This window comes from Maudiozyma barnettii, assembly GCF_903064755.1.
Source record: "Maudiozyma barnettii strain CLIB 1767 genome assembly, contig: KABA2_09, whole genome shotgun sequence".
Taxonomy (NCBI): domain Eukaryota; kingdom Fungi; phylum Ascomycota; class Saccharomycetes; order Saccharomycetales; family Saccharomycetaceae; genus Maudiozyma; species Maudiozyma barnettii.
The window spans coordinates 545507-562036 of NW_024545246.1; the positions used below are offsets into that span (position 1 = coordinate 545507).

At 33.6% G+C, this 16530-nt stretch overlaps 3 protein-coding genes across 3 annotated transcripts; all 3 read left to right on the top strand.

Moving 5' to 3' along the window:
* Positions 1 to 678: 678 nt before the first annotated feature.
* Positions 679 to 2382, top strand: KABA2_09S05676 (uncharacterized protein; the record flags this gene model as incomplete). Its single annotated transcript, XM_041552391.1, has 1 exon — positions 679 to 2382. One exon carries the CDS (start codon positions 679 to 681, stop codon positions 2380 to 2382), a length of 1704 nt encoding a protein of 567 aa, XP_041408325.1.
* Positions 2383 to 4716: 2334 nt separating this feature from the next.
* On the top strand, positions 4717 to 6678 carry KABA2_09S05698 (uncharacterized protein; the record flags this gene model as incomplete). The annotated part of the gene is made up of 1 exon (XM_041552392.1): positions 4717 to 6678. One exon carries the CDS (start codon positions 4717 to 4719, stop codon positions 6676 to 6678), a length of 1962 nt encoding a protein of 653 aa, XP_041408326.1.
* Positions 6679 to 13354: 6676 nt separating this feature from the next.
* On the top strand, positions 13355 to 15022 carry KABA2_09S05720 (M20 family metallopeptidase; the record flags this gene model as incomplete). The annotated part of the gene is made up of 1 exon (XM_041552393.1): positions 13355 to 15022. One exon carries the CDS (start codon positions 13355 to 13357, stop codon positions 15020 to 15022), a length of 1668 nt encoding a protein of 555 aa, XP_041408327.1.
* Between the last annotated feature and the right edge of the window lie 1508 nt (positions 15023 to 16530).

Here is a 16530-nt window from a genome sequence, read left to right on the forward strand (position 1 = left end):
TTTCTATCCTTCATTTACTAAAATGCCCCTTGAAATTGATCAGGGTTCATAAGAGTATCATTTTACGAAATTTAGCACTGGTTCCCAGATGGTTTAGTATTATTATTAGGAATGTTGTTTATAATAGTGAAAAAGGTTATCAAAACCCAAGATGCTCGACTAATATTTTCTTACGGACCTACAATCTCCTAACTCTGCTCACCCACAAGAATGTTTTATTGAAACCTATAAAAATATCTCTTCTTTCAGGGGGGTTTCAACTCTCTTAATACAAGGGTTTCTACAGAATATCGTTAGTTTTGTTTTCATATATATCCCACCAGTCTTTCACATTAACCTAATTGTGAATTATAAACATTACCAAAGTATTAACAACTTATATTGTTAAAATATTAGTGAATAATAGTGTCTATCCCAAGAAAACTCAGCATCCTTAAAATTTGCAACTCCAGCGGTATTACTGTCTTCATGTACCAACATGTAAAGTCCACTACCGTTTTTGGTAAATACTTGCAATTGAAAATATTCTTATCAGGTTCACAACTTTTGATATATATATATATAGCCATGACTGTTTTAATTCAAAATAAATTGTCTTATAATAAAAACTTTCGCGAAATTTCTATTTCCATCTTAATGATTTTTTTAAACATATAATCAACTCAAATATTTTCCAATATGTGGTTTATAGCTTTTATTTTAGTTTTATACATATCAATCCAATGCGAAGCGTCACAATCTAGTGGGGGAGGTAGCGGCAATTCTGGTGGGAATTCTGATAGTGGAATTATAGAAAGTCGCCCTCCACTGCCTTTAAACTGTTCACCAACTTACCTTGAAAAGAGAAATGGGTTGACAGCTAAGTTTTACACATACGTATACCCTGAGTACGCCAATGCAATGTCTGATGAAGATTTTATATTCGGTGGGTATGTAAATTATGCTCAGTACCTTGGAACTGTTTCCAGTGTTGAGGACGTCAACTTTTTCCACTTTTATGGAACACAACATCTTGTAATCCAGGAAGGTCAAATAAATGGATTTGACATCACCATTTCTAACTTTACAGTGGAATATGATGGATACTTCATTCCGAAAATAAGTGGTGATTATGTCTTTACTATTGGGCAAACAGATGACGCTTCATTAATAGAAATTTACTCCAGTGATCTAGGTAAATGTTGTCCTGATTATGAGGATGAGCTCACGTCAATTTTGTCTCTTCAATATTATAATAACCCGACTATTCACAATGCCACTATAACATTGATACAAGATACTTATTATAAATTCAAAATCGTTCATTTCAATAGAGATGCAATTGCGATTCAAACTATTTCGTTTACAGATCCAAATGGAGAAGTCCATGACACTTTTGATGGGTATGTTTTTGATGTGACTCAATTCACATGCCCTCCAGTTTTGGGAAGCACAAATATTGAACCCTCCATGATAGCAACTGAGACTACGGTGTCAAACACTGATGTCTTTACAACAAAAGTATCAACTGAAACCGTACTGGGTACGACTACCGACACCCCTGTATTTACTAGTGACGAGATTACAATAACGGAAACATTTCCTGTTATTAATAATGGTAGTACAACTTTCGTTACGTTGACCGAAACCTTACCAGCCGTCAGCATTGAAACTACGGCAACCTCAACTGGAACGGAGAATTTTGGAAGCTTAACTTTAACAGAAACAATTTTTCTCACCTCCAATCATACTACTGAAACAGAAATCGTCACTGTTGAGGTTCCTGTACCACCTAATGAGACCACTATTGTAGTAACATTCACTACAACTAAGGTGATGACTCCGATATCTAATGATATTGCTACTCCATCATCAGGTATAACATTTAGCTTGTCGTCGGCTACTACAGGAGAAACTACCCAATCAGAGGTAGAGGAAGAGGTAGTAATTACAGATACGATAACTATTACGTATACTTCAGCTATATACGTGACTCCGACTAAAATCGAATCAGAAATTCAACCTATAAATGGACAGGAGACAGGTGGTGGATCTCCTGGTGGAGGTCCTGGTGGAGGTTCTGGTAACAGCTTTGATATCACTGTGACAGCAACAGCAGTGAGGGGATCAGGTGGTAGTGAGAATGGTAGTTCACCTACTGGACCTATATCTGCGATTACCACTGTTAATAATTTTAAAGGGACGCCTAACGCTTACAATGATCTGACTTCTCAAGGTAACCTAGGGCCACATTCACGTACTTTGGCAGCTGTTAGTAGAGATCCTAAATCCTCAGGCACAGCTGTTGTATCTCTCGCCGACGCCAACATAGGTAATAACCTTTCAATAGAGAGTATGGCCTCCGCAACAATCTTTTTACTTCTGAATTATTTATTACTATAATTCTGGCTGATCATATACTTTATACTTTTCTTAACTGCAGTCAAAAATCAGGGTCTTTTTAACAAAACAAAATTTCTCATTTCTTCTCTCTCGAATGTCGATGTATGCTATGTATAGATACATATTAATCACATTTTTGTTTAATAATTCTTTTTTTAAATAATAATAAACCATATTTTCAATCGACTTTAAGTTATATAGAAACAATTAACCTATGAACAGACTTCATCAATACTCAAAATGGATACCAGAAATACATTCTTTCTTCTCTTGATAGGTGCTGTTGGACGAAGATTTTCACCTATCTGGTGTTGAAATAAACTCAAACCCGAAGAAGAGGCCGATTCGATCCTAACTTCCTGAAGATTATTACCATTCGTATTAGACATCGTTGGTAAGTTTTCATGTAGTTATTTGGTATGTAGGGATAGACTGCGTATATATAAATATGCGTGATCTGCTAAGTAAATGAAGGAAGCTCTATGTAAGGTATTATATGGGTGTCATATACTTTTAGTACATTCAATTTCTTACTTGATACTAAAGTGGATATTATATAAGACTCAGGATATCAAACTCAACTCTCTATGCTTTTATCCTTCGTCACGTCTCAACTCATCATGTAGTGCTCTCAACGGGACCTATCTGTTTCTGTTAGAAACGGCCTTAGTCTATGGTCAGACAGGTTATCCCTGGATTAGATCCACATAACACATCACTTTGAGGTATATGTAACTCCTACCCGTTCACTAACTGATATTCTTATCGTTGTCTTCAAATACAGTCACATCTATTGAAATGTTTGACCTTCTCCAATGAAAATGTCATCTGACTTCGTTGATAATAGCTATAGCTTTCAATTTTGGAGAACTTCGTTTTATTGACCGGTTTCTTTGATTTTCTACGGCATTCAGTTCCCGCCGCTGGTGTTAACTTTGAGTCACTCAGTTCCACAAGAAACATGTTCAGTAGTCATTCAGGAAGGTGACGGCAGTAATTGACTCCATTGAGTCATCGAAGGCCCTGTTACGGTGTTATTTGAGACTCAACACTTGCCGATTGATGGTTCTTTCAACAACTCAAAGTGAATGGAATATATTCAACAACGTTTCAATGCGTTATCTAAAGGGAAGCGGTTTCGCATGAACTCATTTACCATTAATATGGAATCGCTGTTGGAAATGAGAATAGTTGTTTCAAAAAGTGAAAAAATCTAAATAAAAATTATATATAATCAGTTTAGACGTAGGTAATAGTTGACCACGTACTTGCTAATCAACATATTCTTATGCCTTCCTTTAAATTATCTTAAAGACGTTGCTGTGGCTATTTCGTATTGTCCAATGGCTGATTGGTTGGAGGGTTTACAATCGTAACCATGTGCATTTCAGGAAAAAAAATGTTATTTTGCATTTGTTACAAATTTTTAAAGTATGAATTGCTTACATTTCCTTATAAGAACAATAACAATCAATTACTTATCTTTCCGGTAATTGAAAAGAGTTACAATCAGAGAAAACATAACAAGAATGTATTCCAAGGATTGATATTAGATAAGAACTTTTTAAATTATGTGTATTTGATCATTATTTTGACTTTATTGAGAAAGACATATTTATCGTAACATACTACCTAACTTTTTACTTCGAAATTCTTTATTCCCTAGCACTATTAGAACTTTGTGTCTATTGTTTTAACGTGTTTACGGTTGCATTCTTTATAACTTTTTTGACATTTCGGAAGACTAAATACATTATGTGGTGAAACACTTACCCCGGATACAAATTCTTATTTCTGAATTGAGCTTCTGTGTTGTGGCTACCACTTATACCGAAATTGGAAGATGTTCTTTTGATCCAAGAAAGAATACGATGTAGTTTGGCTTCTTTGTATATATATTTTAAAATTAACTTCACAATAAATACTATTTTGAAAATTAGTTGATTGTTCGTATGTGATTTTATTGTTAGGTTAAGGGGATATTTCCGTTTATAGACGATGTATTACCGAACCTGTTGACGTTCACCTTTTCCAAGGCTACCTGAAGTTACTATAAAAATCCATAATTTGAAAGAATGTAGAGTGACCTATTGTTTTACCAACTCCTTATAATTCTAATTCTTATTGAAATTAGAAGAGAATTGTTCATATTTACAGAAGTTCACACAATAATGACCAGAATTCCAATGCTATATATATAAAGAGAGTTGAAGGCCAAATCTTTGAGTAGTTTTCGATCTTGAGTACCGTTCAATTTATTATTTATCCCTTTCTCATTATCGTTAAAAGATAACTATTAGCCCAATTTGATTCACACACTCAATCAGAAACATAATGAAATCAACATATTTTCTATTTCTTATATGGGTAGCTTGGGCCAGATACATATTAGCACAAGTTAGTGATTGCAAACGTCCTTTTGTTTCGGATACCTCTCCGGGTATGCACTACACCATTTATCCTTTAGCTTACAATGGTACACCATATAAGATGCCTCAAACAAACTTATATGACTGGATCTCTAGGTTAGCCTATTATGATGTTCCATTATATACTGGATATACCCCTGATATGAATTTAAACATTTATCCTGAAGGTCCAGCCAATGAACCACAATACGGTATTCTCTTTGGAAATAATTTCACCACTACAAATTTCAGTATGATTGGGAGTTCTTGGTTTATACCTCCTACTACGGGGTGGTACACCTTCGATATTCTCGCTACTACAGCCGCTGAATTGGTTATAATAGATAAAACTACTGCTTACTGTTGCGAAAATGCTACAAATAATTACATTAATGAACAATTTACCATCACTAGCATTCCTTCAATGCCAGAAACTCAAAATCCAAGTGGAAAAGTTTATTTATATCAAAATTTTCGCTATGAAGTTAGAGTATCATTTATTAACCAAAATATTAATGCTTTTTTGTATGCAAGTTACCGTTCTCCGGAAGGTGCGTATTCTAATATCAACTGGCATCTATATGAAATGAATGTTTTGAATAGTTCACAAATTAGAACTTGTAATTACGATATTGGAGTATATACTGCTACAATTCCATGGACAGGTACAGGTACCTCAACTGGTTCTTTACAATTTTATAAAGTATTATCTTCAGGATATGATATTTATGTCACTTTACAAGACTGGATTCTTATTGGGGTTCCATCTTCACCAACAACTTCTATCAGTCATTTAATTATTCAGGACTCGAGTACACTAACCACACTATCTTCTAGTAGCATTATATCTAGTGTCTCTGTCCCGTCTTCTAGCAATGTATCTACGGTATTATCAACTTTTAGTATAAATACGACCATCGAAACACCTACAGTTTTGGGAAATACTACAACGGGAGTTGAGCTTTTAACTTCTCCACGTGCAGTAGATATCTTGTCTTCTTCCTCGACAAATAGCTCTAGGACCTCATTGGATTCTTCCATCGCAAGCTCTGTCAAATTCCAGAGTGTGACAAGTTCAATCGATGATAAATCTGAGCCAGGTAGTACTAACTCTATTAGCTCTGAAGTAACTATGATATCAAGCAAATGGTTGACCTCCAATGTTGAATCAATTTCTACTTCCACAGTGGGTGTCCCAGAATCTAATAAAACCAGTTCTTCAATTATATCTGTTAACAGTTTCGAATATAACAACAGCACAACCGGGGCAGTTAATATATTTAGTGAATTAGAAGTGATTTCTTCTTTAAAAGTTGAACATTCAACCCTAGATTCATTTAGTAGATTAAGCTCTTACTCTTTTGATACTATTGCTGGTCCTGAAAAATCAGAAACTACAAGTTCTTCGGTAGTTACCCTTATGGAATCTGCATCTTCAGGTAACGGTGTGACCGTCTTCAATTCAGAAACCTATTCGAATGAGGTGACCGTGATAACTGCAACAGTAGTTGAAACTGTGGGTAACTATTTCTTAGGCTATATTACTTTAAAAGATTTTTCGGAAAACCAAGAAGTTGTGAGTGAAAGGACAATTGTGAAGACAATTACCTCTACGCTTTGTCCCAACTGTATGTATAATACATATAATGTTCCCGTAATTCCCACTCAAACAATATCTTTAGAAAATGTTCCCCATACTGTACCAGTCGCTCCTCCAAATGGTGTAACCCCAAACCAGGTCCAGGTATCAGCTTCTAACGGTAACCAAATTGCAGCTTCTTCGAGCTTTGCCCCACTTTCTATGAATCCAAATGGTGAAAACCATTTGTACGCCAACATAGCCACCATTATTATTCCAATTTTATCTTCAATTTTCCTATTTATATGAAAATTAGTGATAGATAAAATGAAACTTTATGTAAGTTTTCGAACTCCTACACACATATATAATTAGTATAGTAAAGCCTTTTATAATTTCTATCCAATATAAAACATATTATGCCCGATTATTAGAAATAATTTATATTTATGGATTGCAAGTTGTATTTTCAAAATTGAATATTTATTGAATTATAGTGTTTGTAGAATAGGGAAATATCTGTATGGTAATATTGTCTTATACAATCAGAGAATACATTATTCTATAGGATTTTGTGAATATCAATTAGGTACTTATGAAATAAAATGTATAATTTTTTTTTGAAAGGGTGGTAGTTCCAAAAGTATCATTCCATAATACTTTTATAACTTACATTCAGAAAAATTTACGTAGAGTCCATATTTAGATAAAGTAATGTATATTTACACAACAAGAAAAGACACCTGTCGCAAGTAATTACTTCACAACTTTCAGTCAGAGACGAGAATTTTTCAACTTCTGGAAAGAGATCGTTAAATTTATTGAACTATAGTTTTATTTCAAGACCTTTATGAACAACGCCTTTAATTCGGCTTTTTCTCTATCTCTGATATTGTTTAATATCTCAAAATTTCTATAAAGAAAAGTGCTAGATCAGCCTTATGTTTTGTTAGTGAACAACGGCTTCACATTGGGATACCACCCAAAACATATAAATAAATATAATTGTTTACCGAATATCTAATAAATATGTGAATTGTTCAGAAATTATCTAATTGACATCCCTTAGGCAGTCATAATATGAGTATTCAAAAGCTTGAATTATTTTTCTAGCTTTCATTAATAGAATGGATATGATAAAATTATATATTAGACAATGACTTCAAAAAATGTCTATGTTATCGTTCGAGAAGAAAAGAGGTAAAACCTGTGTGGTAGAGAAATAACTCATTTGATAATTGACCTTAAAAGGAGACTTACAACTATTTACGGATATCAAAACCCAATTATCAAATAATTTACAAGTAAAAATAATGCTGCAGAGACCATGCTCTCTATTGAAAGGTTATTACCTATGTTGGCGTCGGCAAGAGATACAACAGCTGTGCTTGAAGATTCAGGACCTCTACTACCACCTTCCAAAGTACGTGAATGTGGCCCTAGGTTACCTTGAGAAGTCAGATCATTGTTAGCGTTAGGCGTCCCTTTAAAATTATTAACAGTGGTAATCACAGGTATAGGTCCAGTAGGTGAACCACCATTCTCTCTACTTCCTGATCAAAGGCTGAGTAGAGTATGGTAAGTAGTGAGAATGGTGGATCCACATATGTCATCTGTTTTTTCTCCAAAATGAAACGAGAGAGTCAACCGAGAATAGAAAAACATTATTTCTGTTCACCAATTAGTATTAAGCATGGGTCGGTGAAAATGGGGCCCCAACATGTTATTTATCAAATGGTTTATTAGAATTATTAGAGATTTTATTGATCCTCCAAAGACTAGTTTCAGCTAAAGGTGCATTCACAACGAAGTTACTAAACAGCCGATACATATATCTTACACCTAGAACTTAATATTATTAATATGATCTACTATTTTCGGCTTGTTAAGTAATTCCTTGGTGACATTGTGTAAATTAGTTCTTAATTTTGGAAAATAATCGTTAAAGGGTAAACTATTCGACAAGTTATTTTGCAGTTTTGTAGTATACAATCGATGAGGTTAAATTATAAATATGCTATACTACGCCATATTTCTTTAACATAGTTTTCGAACAACTAATATAACACGCTCACTCCTTGTGTGGTCCAATCTTTTTGTCAAAACTAAGAGCTTTGGATAAGGGTTGTGATTCAAAGTTAGAAAGGATATATCTCTTTAAATTTGAATTATAAACTGTAATAACATTTCATAATGCAAAAATATTCCGATCCGTCAGCCAACGTCTGTGATTTCCATACAACTTTATCTGTTTCGAATATGACATCTCTGTATTTACTGGCGTAGTTATAAAGGAGAGTAAATAATTCGTAACTACGGGGATATACATATGGGAATTCAAAGAGCTCTGATCTTTATTGGTGCTACCTTTATGTGTTTGCAATACATCTAAGCATACAGTCATTCTAAGTATAACAATATCGGGATAGCTAAGTTTGGTACATTTACCGCTAGATATTCCGTAATATCCGGTTCCACCTTATTCCTCCTACAAATAAATCACATCATGGGTTCATCTTAAGTTCAGCAAATGCTCATATTCCACCTTGAATTAGAGACAGTACTTATCAAGTTGAAATACCAACATTTGTCTTGCTGTCTTTCTTAATTCACTACTAAGATCCATTATTATACCTACAAGCGTATCTGACAATGTATTCACCTCCTCCTCGAATTTATCCAGTTTTTCTATGTTAACAACATTCATTTCTTTATTGTCAGACCTCATATTTTGTTGTTTCTCATTCAGGCAGATATATCTAACTCCGATCTTGAAAACCAGTCTACGTCATAAGTCACCTCTTGTAAACGAAAAGTAAAAATTGATAAAATAACTGAAAACAGATGAATTAATTAAAAAGAATAGAATGAATAGAGGACGAAAAACTATAGACAACCTATACAAATATTTACATACTCTAATAAAACGTGAAAAACGACAACGTTGTCTTCTAATAACGAACAATCTCTCCAGGAAGTAAAAACTGTATGTGTCACTTCCTCGACTTTGAATTTACCTCAAAAGCGTTTCGTCTCTCCTTCTTCTAACAACTTTAAACATAACATTCAATATCAACAATTAATCTCTTATAAAATATTAAAAGGAGAATTATATTTACCACAAACTTTATAGTTTTCCTAATATGTTTAAGCTTCATGACCCAAATCATATATGTAGTTCAATATTCCCAATTAGTATCCAGTAGTTCCTCCATAGAAAACAACAGTTCACCTAATTACTTATGTTGTTTTTACAGCTGCCAGTATCATCATATGTGGTGGAATTAATGATAGACTTGGTTGAGTATTGCCAATCACTTTAGTTGGCGTGGGCACTGGTATTATCAGTGTTGATTTGGGGGTATTACTTCAGAGCTATTTCAATTGTTGATTTGGTACAAATTTCAATCAATATTGAAATAAGTACCGTTTAGAGCAATATATCTGACATACATATATCTGTTTCTATCCAGATTGATGAATGAGATAGTCAGTTCGTATTGAAACCCTTAATACAAGTAAATCTTCCCTGCAGCGGTTTCAGATACAGGCATTGGTAGGATACTACTAATACTAAATTATTACGAAAACCCATTATTAGTGGCGCTACTATAACAGTATACGTCTGGATAATTTACGATCATTAACTTGGTTTCCCGATTGGTCTCTATACTGAAAGTGTATCATCTTGTCGTTGGTAGCAAAAACAACTTGTTCCTCAATAGTTAATATTTATATAGGTGATACTATTCCTGGAACATTATCATATATGTTAAATGTCATACTAGGCGAGTTACGAGAGTACAGCGGAACACCTGGGAAGGATAGACGAGAAAACTGGTTACTTAAGTTTGTTGACTTATCAGAAGGTACTTAATTTTTGCCTACAAGCTATAAATTGAAGTAAATACCAAGATTTGACCCTGAAATAGATAGTTTCTTACAGTTGGATATCTGGACCATTCGCTGTCTTACCAAGAATACCGAAAAAATTATTATGGAGGATAGCATCATCGTAATAGTACCATGCTTAGTAATTCTGTAGTGAGTTGAAATTGTTCTTATTTTTAAAGTTCGTTATAGGATAAAATGACTGCTATTCAGAGTATATACAATCAATTTCTCATTACATTTTATATTATCTCTAAAATTACCCTTGCCTCTTTCAACATATAATCATCGACTCAGCTTATTCATATGAAAATAACTTGCATGACCAAAAAGGGGGATGGTTTCGTATTCTCTAGATTAAAAAAACAACTTTTGATTACTTGCACATTATAATATCATGTTGAATTACAATTTTTTCGTAAAAAAGTTCCCATACAGAAATGTAAACAATATTGAAAATGACAAATTCCACCTTTCCAGGAATAGAAAGACATCTTTAATAAATAAATTGAAAGTATGCATAATAATAAGTAAGTAGTCTTCTTATTAACAATGGCAAATTCGTTGAATATCTTTGTTTTGTTGATTATTGAAGAATGTATTGCCAGCCTTTATTTGATGTAATAAAATTACCATCAAAAAGAGAGGAATACATTGGGGGGAGTGGATTTCCTTTAATATAAATAAAATTACCAGCAACTTTTTTTATAACAAGCTATGCTGGTAATAGGGAAAAATTGTTATAACAATAGTTTATCATTAGATAGTCTCACATTTTTTTAATTTAAAGGAAAAATGGAAAGAGCAGTTTCTATTTACCTTGAAAAATTAGAGTAGACTCTACTTGCGAAACTGTATCAAATTAAGGAATTCATCAATATTTCAAATCAACTATTTGGCTAATATTATTAGTCATAATAATTATTAAAGGTAATATTTGACTCGCATTATAGCTCACGACAAATAGATAATGGGGATTCTAAAGATATTTATGAAAAAAATCTTATGAAAATTTATAAAAGTATCAAATATGCTTTAAATGATTCTTATGAGGGCATTTTAATGTTTAGTGGTACTGATATTCTAGGTGGGAGTACAAAAAGTTTCGAAATTACTTTTGATGATGATGATATACTGGAAGAAAGTATCATGGAGAGTAATACTTCTTACAAATTTACCAGAAATAAACCCTATGAGAACTTCAAATGACATTCCTTCTGAAGTTTTAAACATAGAGAATAAGCGAGTTATATTATAATTATGCCATGATAAGAATTACCGTTTTGCTTCTATCAACAGAAGGTTTGCGACAGTCCATAGCGGTAGTTGTAAAAAGATGCAGCTCATAGGGGAGAGGTTTATTGTATACTTTACAGGTTAGAATAGAGGATAGAATATGTTTAAAAAGGGAAACATTTTATGTTGATCAGGTACTCATATAAATAGAGCAAGAATTTTATACCAGCCTAGAGGTTAATACGGAAATAGCAGATTCGCTCTTAAGAACTTGGGATGTATTATCATTTCTACATGACCTCTCAAGATCATATGATATTATTTCGCATTGATTGAACGATATAATGAAATATAAAAGATATAGCAAAAGAAAGTATCCGTTGCTAAAATCAAAGTGAATAAATGGTCATAATTGGGATATCTGTCAATTTTATACCCAGCCTAACAATAAAATATTGGAATTTATTATTCCATATGAATTATAGTGTCCTTTTTTTCCTGGTACCAGTAATAGAACAAACCAATGAACTTGCCTACATAATAAGAGAGTGCTCATTTTATGGATAGTTTTCATAAATAAAAAACCAAGAAATAAAAACGTCGTCCTATTTGGCACGCAAACAACTTTTACCACTGCATGAATATACGATTTTACGAAATCGTTCCTTGAGAGACAGTTAAGAAGCTCTTTTGCTGAGACAAACCAGAATGATTTCATCTTGAAAACAAACGGTCAATAGTAAAACAAAACATTTGCTTCTAACATTAACTGCACATATGAGTTTCCAGAAATGGTTAACATGAATTTATCGTTTTGCACCTACCCAACAAATATCACAGAAGGAAGGTTGGAATTAAACCCGGATCCACTTATGAATTACCAGCTAGGAGACATCAGCTCTACATGAATACCCACCCACCCAATATCCAAATACAGTAAAAGGAATTCCAACTGGATTGGACATTATTAACCTTGTTTTTGTTGAGAATTGGGAACCAATCTGCATGTCTCTGCAAGTTTCAGTAGCTGTCCAGTTAGTGTTGCTTTATACTCCTCTGTGGTTGGGTCGACGAATCGAAGAGCATCATGCATCACCATATGTTCCTTTTGTAGAAGGTATAAATATCCGTGGAATTTTAAAATGAAAAAAAACAATATTCCGAGCAGCAACGACGGGGGATACACAGGGGGATGCACAGGGGAGAAATATGGAAGGACCATTGTACAGATGAAGCCACGCAGAAGAACGACCTACATTTAGAGAAGTTATCGACAACAGTTCCCAGTAGAACGTACATACGAAAGGAATGTTGTTGTTATTGTTGTTTTTGTTTCCCTTGCAAATCCTTTTAACAGTTACCTTATCCTATACTCCATTTAACTCTCGGGGAGACGGATGTGATAAATCCGTTCACAGGAATGTGCTGATAATTAACTGACTGCTCTCGTATATTTGAGATCCAATTGTTCGAACGACTTACCACACCCCCTCTCTTCACTGAAACAAAAACTACAACTAACTCGAAGGCAAGGCGCTTCATTTCATTCCATGGAAAGTGTATGTTTTCTATTCTCGTAGTAATTGTTATGATTGGTTAGGGAAAGGTTCGAGAAAGGTGGTTGGTTCCTAGAATGAAGAAAACCGCATATAATTCTTCTTTTGGAGAACTAAAAATATATTACTCAAAGACATCAATCCTGCTCCAATAATAAAAACTATAAATAGGGGCCATATATGCCTTCGTTATTTTGTTGTATTTATTCTTTTCTTTGGACCAAAATTCTTAAAATTTGGTATATACTCTATAGCCTTATCGGTATAAGAACAATAAATTATACCTATATACTCCCTAAGTAATGACAATAATCAAACAATTGTCGACTGCCCTAACACTAAGCACATTAGTACTTGGTGCAGCCATCTATCCTAGGGCCGATGAGTCTACAAGTATCAAACCAGCTTGTGACAAAGCAGATGCGTTAGTTCCATCTTTCCAAAATTCAATTGAAAAAATATTATTCGACTCCGAATATAAGGATGCTTCAATCGAAAGATTAAGTGGTGCCGTTCAGATCCCTACAGTGGTAGATGATGACCCTCCTAATCCTCAGGATGATATGGGCTATTATTCTAACTTCACCACTCTACACACTTACCTAAACGAAACATTTCCGTTACTCCATAAAACTTTAAAAGTAGAGTTTATTAACACTTTTGGTCTGTTATATACCTGGGAAGGTGCTGATACATCCTTAAAGCCTATGCTATTTACGGCTCATCAAGATGTGGTTCCAGTCAATAATAATACTATTGATGACTGGACATTCCCTCCTTTCTCTGGTCATTATGACAATCAGACCGACTCACTATGGGGTAGAGGTTCCTTTGATGTAAAGAACCTAATGATTGCTCACATGGAAGCAGTGGAAAAATTATTAGAAGATGGCTACCAGACCGATCGTACCGTACTATTATCTTATGGATTTGATGAAGAAGCTGGTGGTACGTGGGGTGCTAAATATATTGCTAATATCATTGAGGAGAAATACGGGCAAGATGGTGTCATGGTTATGTTTGATGAGGGTCCAGGTTTAGTTAAACTAGACAACACCACCTACATTGCTGCTATTCCTAATGCAGAAAAGGGTTACTTAGATGCTGTGGTTACGGTTAATGGTGTTGGTGGTCATTCTTCTTCCCCACCCGCTCATACTACAATAGGTGTCGCTGCTTCTATGATAACTTCATTGGAAGATAATCCAGCTTTGTTTGACTTTAACGTACAAAACCCATTGTATGGCTTTATGACATGTGCTGCCGAATATTCTTCTTTACTTCCAACATCTATCAAAGAAATGGTTTTGGGCGCAGCAACTAATGAAACTTTAGAAAACTTATTGGGGCAAACTTTGTACAATACAGAACTAACTAAAAACTATATTACAACTACTCAGGCCGTAGATATAATTAATGGTGGTGTTAAAGCAAATGCCTTACCTGAAACCACCGAATTCACAGTTAACCATAGAGTTGCTTATGGATCATCCGTTGATGAAACTAAACAAAGAATTTTCAATTACGCAAACATCACTGCCACTTCATTTGGTTATGGTCTAATAGTTGAAGGGGAACAAATTATCAACACCACTAGTCTTGGTTATATTAGGGTTGACTATACACAATTCTTAGAGCCATCTCCAGTCTCTGCTTCAAATGGCCCAACTTGGGATCTACTTACAGGTACCATTCAAAATCTATTTGTCAATGATGTTTGGGGTCCACAAGGGTTGGACAACAACGTATACAGTGCAAGTGCAATTGTTACCACTAACACCGATTCTAAACATTATTGGAATGTAACTGATACTATCTATAGATTTATCGGTGCAGTCACCGATCCTTCTATCTTGGAGACTGTTCATAGTGTCGATGAACATGTTATAATGGATAACCATCTCCAAAGTGTCGCGTTCTTCTATGAATTTATCGTAAATACCAATGATCATGGTCAAGATATCGAATAGATACACATGATTTATAAGTACCTACCAATAGAGTGCTTGCAAATGTTTTTTTAATTTATCATTATAGGATATTCTGTAATATTGTTGCTGAAGATATGAATTTGGTTTCAAATATGTATTTGCTATGTAATTATTTTCTCAAATTTCACGAAATATTCTTTTTTATTCATAAATTAAGGTACAAAAAGGAGTTCATTTTATTGTTTCTTTAACAGAAATGTGTATTTGCCTAAGGATACTTAATATACCAGTTTTAAGATAAAAGAAGCTTTCAGTCGAATTTCCCCCTTATCCAGTAAACAACAAAGACAAATGTGACTGATACTACACCCAGCTGAACTGAGTTAGTCACGTGAAATTAGTTTAAAGAATTTCATAACCTGCTCGAATATATAACACCCACCTAAAAGTGTCACGAAGGTTAGCAAAACAAAAAAAAAAGTATATTATTTTCAGGTTTGTCAAGTTTATATATTGATATGATTTGAGGTCAAACTGTAGGCTAGTATTATTAAAGTATTCAATTAAAATTTTTTTCACAGGTTTGGAAATAATATTTGGTAAAAAGAACAAAAACATGGTAGTGTATAGTTGCTGAAATAAACAAATGTGTAATGTAATAGGTTGTATTTTGCTCATTAAATTGAGGTAGCAGTGCGAGTTTTTAGCATGCGTAGTGCACAAACTTGTTATTACTATAGCATATATTATCTAATATGGGCTATTTGGTCTCAAATATTGCGGTGTTCCTTACACATATTAGATCAACAGAATGGTGTATTGAGTAGTTTATATTGTTATGTTGAATAACAAAAGAAGCAAGTAATAAAACTAGATAAATATTCAGTATTTAAAGTAATGTGAACTGAGTATTTTTTTTAGCTAAGTTGATTCCTCAGTATAGAGAAACCAATAACAATACCTTAATAAAAAGCAAAGTGCTGGATTCTATTAGACAAGATATAAGTCATTGATATTAAAAATAAAATACGCTTGTTCGACTTGATGTTAGAAGCTGTGATTTCAGTATGAACAAAAAATTAACTTTAAACCAAAAACACATATAAATGGCTTGGTTCGTGGACTCAAAACATGATTATACAAGATTTTATGTATCTTTTAATCAGGGTGTTAAAGAAACTATAGAGAATGTATAACCTTAAAATTAGAACTTGTAAAGTAGAATCTGCTAATATTTTTAAAATTACAGTACTTTTATAAGATAGATAAAGAAGTGTAACTGCCGCCTCAGAAACGAAAACATTAGCTTGGGTTCTTTATTTAAGAATATTAAAATACCGAGTTTGCTATAGGTTTATATATCAATTTTTGACCTCTCATCCCAGAAAATTTATCAATATTTGGAACTACAGAATAAGTTTAAAACAGGAATATCCACTTTTTATTACAGGAGAAACACTTTTTACATCGAAACAGACCCATAATTTGATTCTGTGTTTTAAATTTACTACAACTTATTCACAAACAATTATTTGTTCTATTATTTG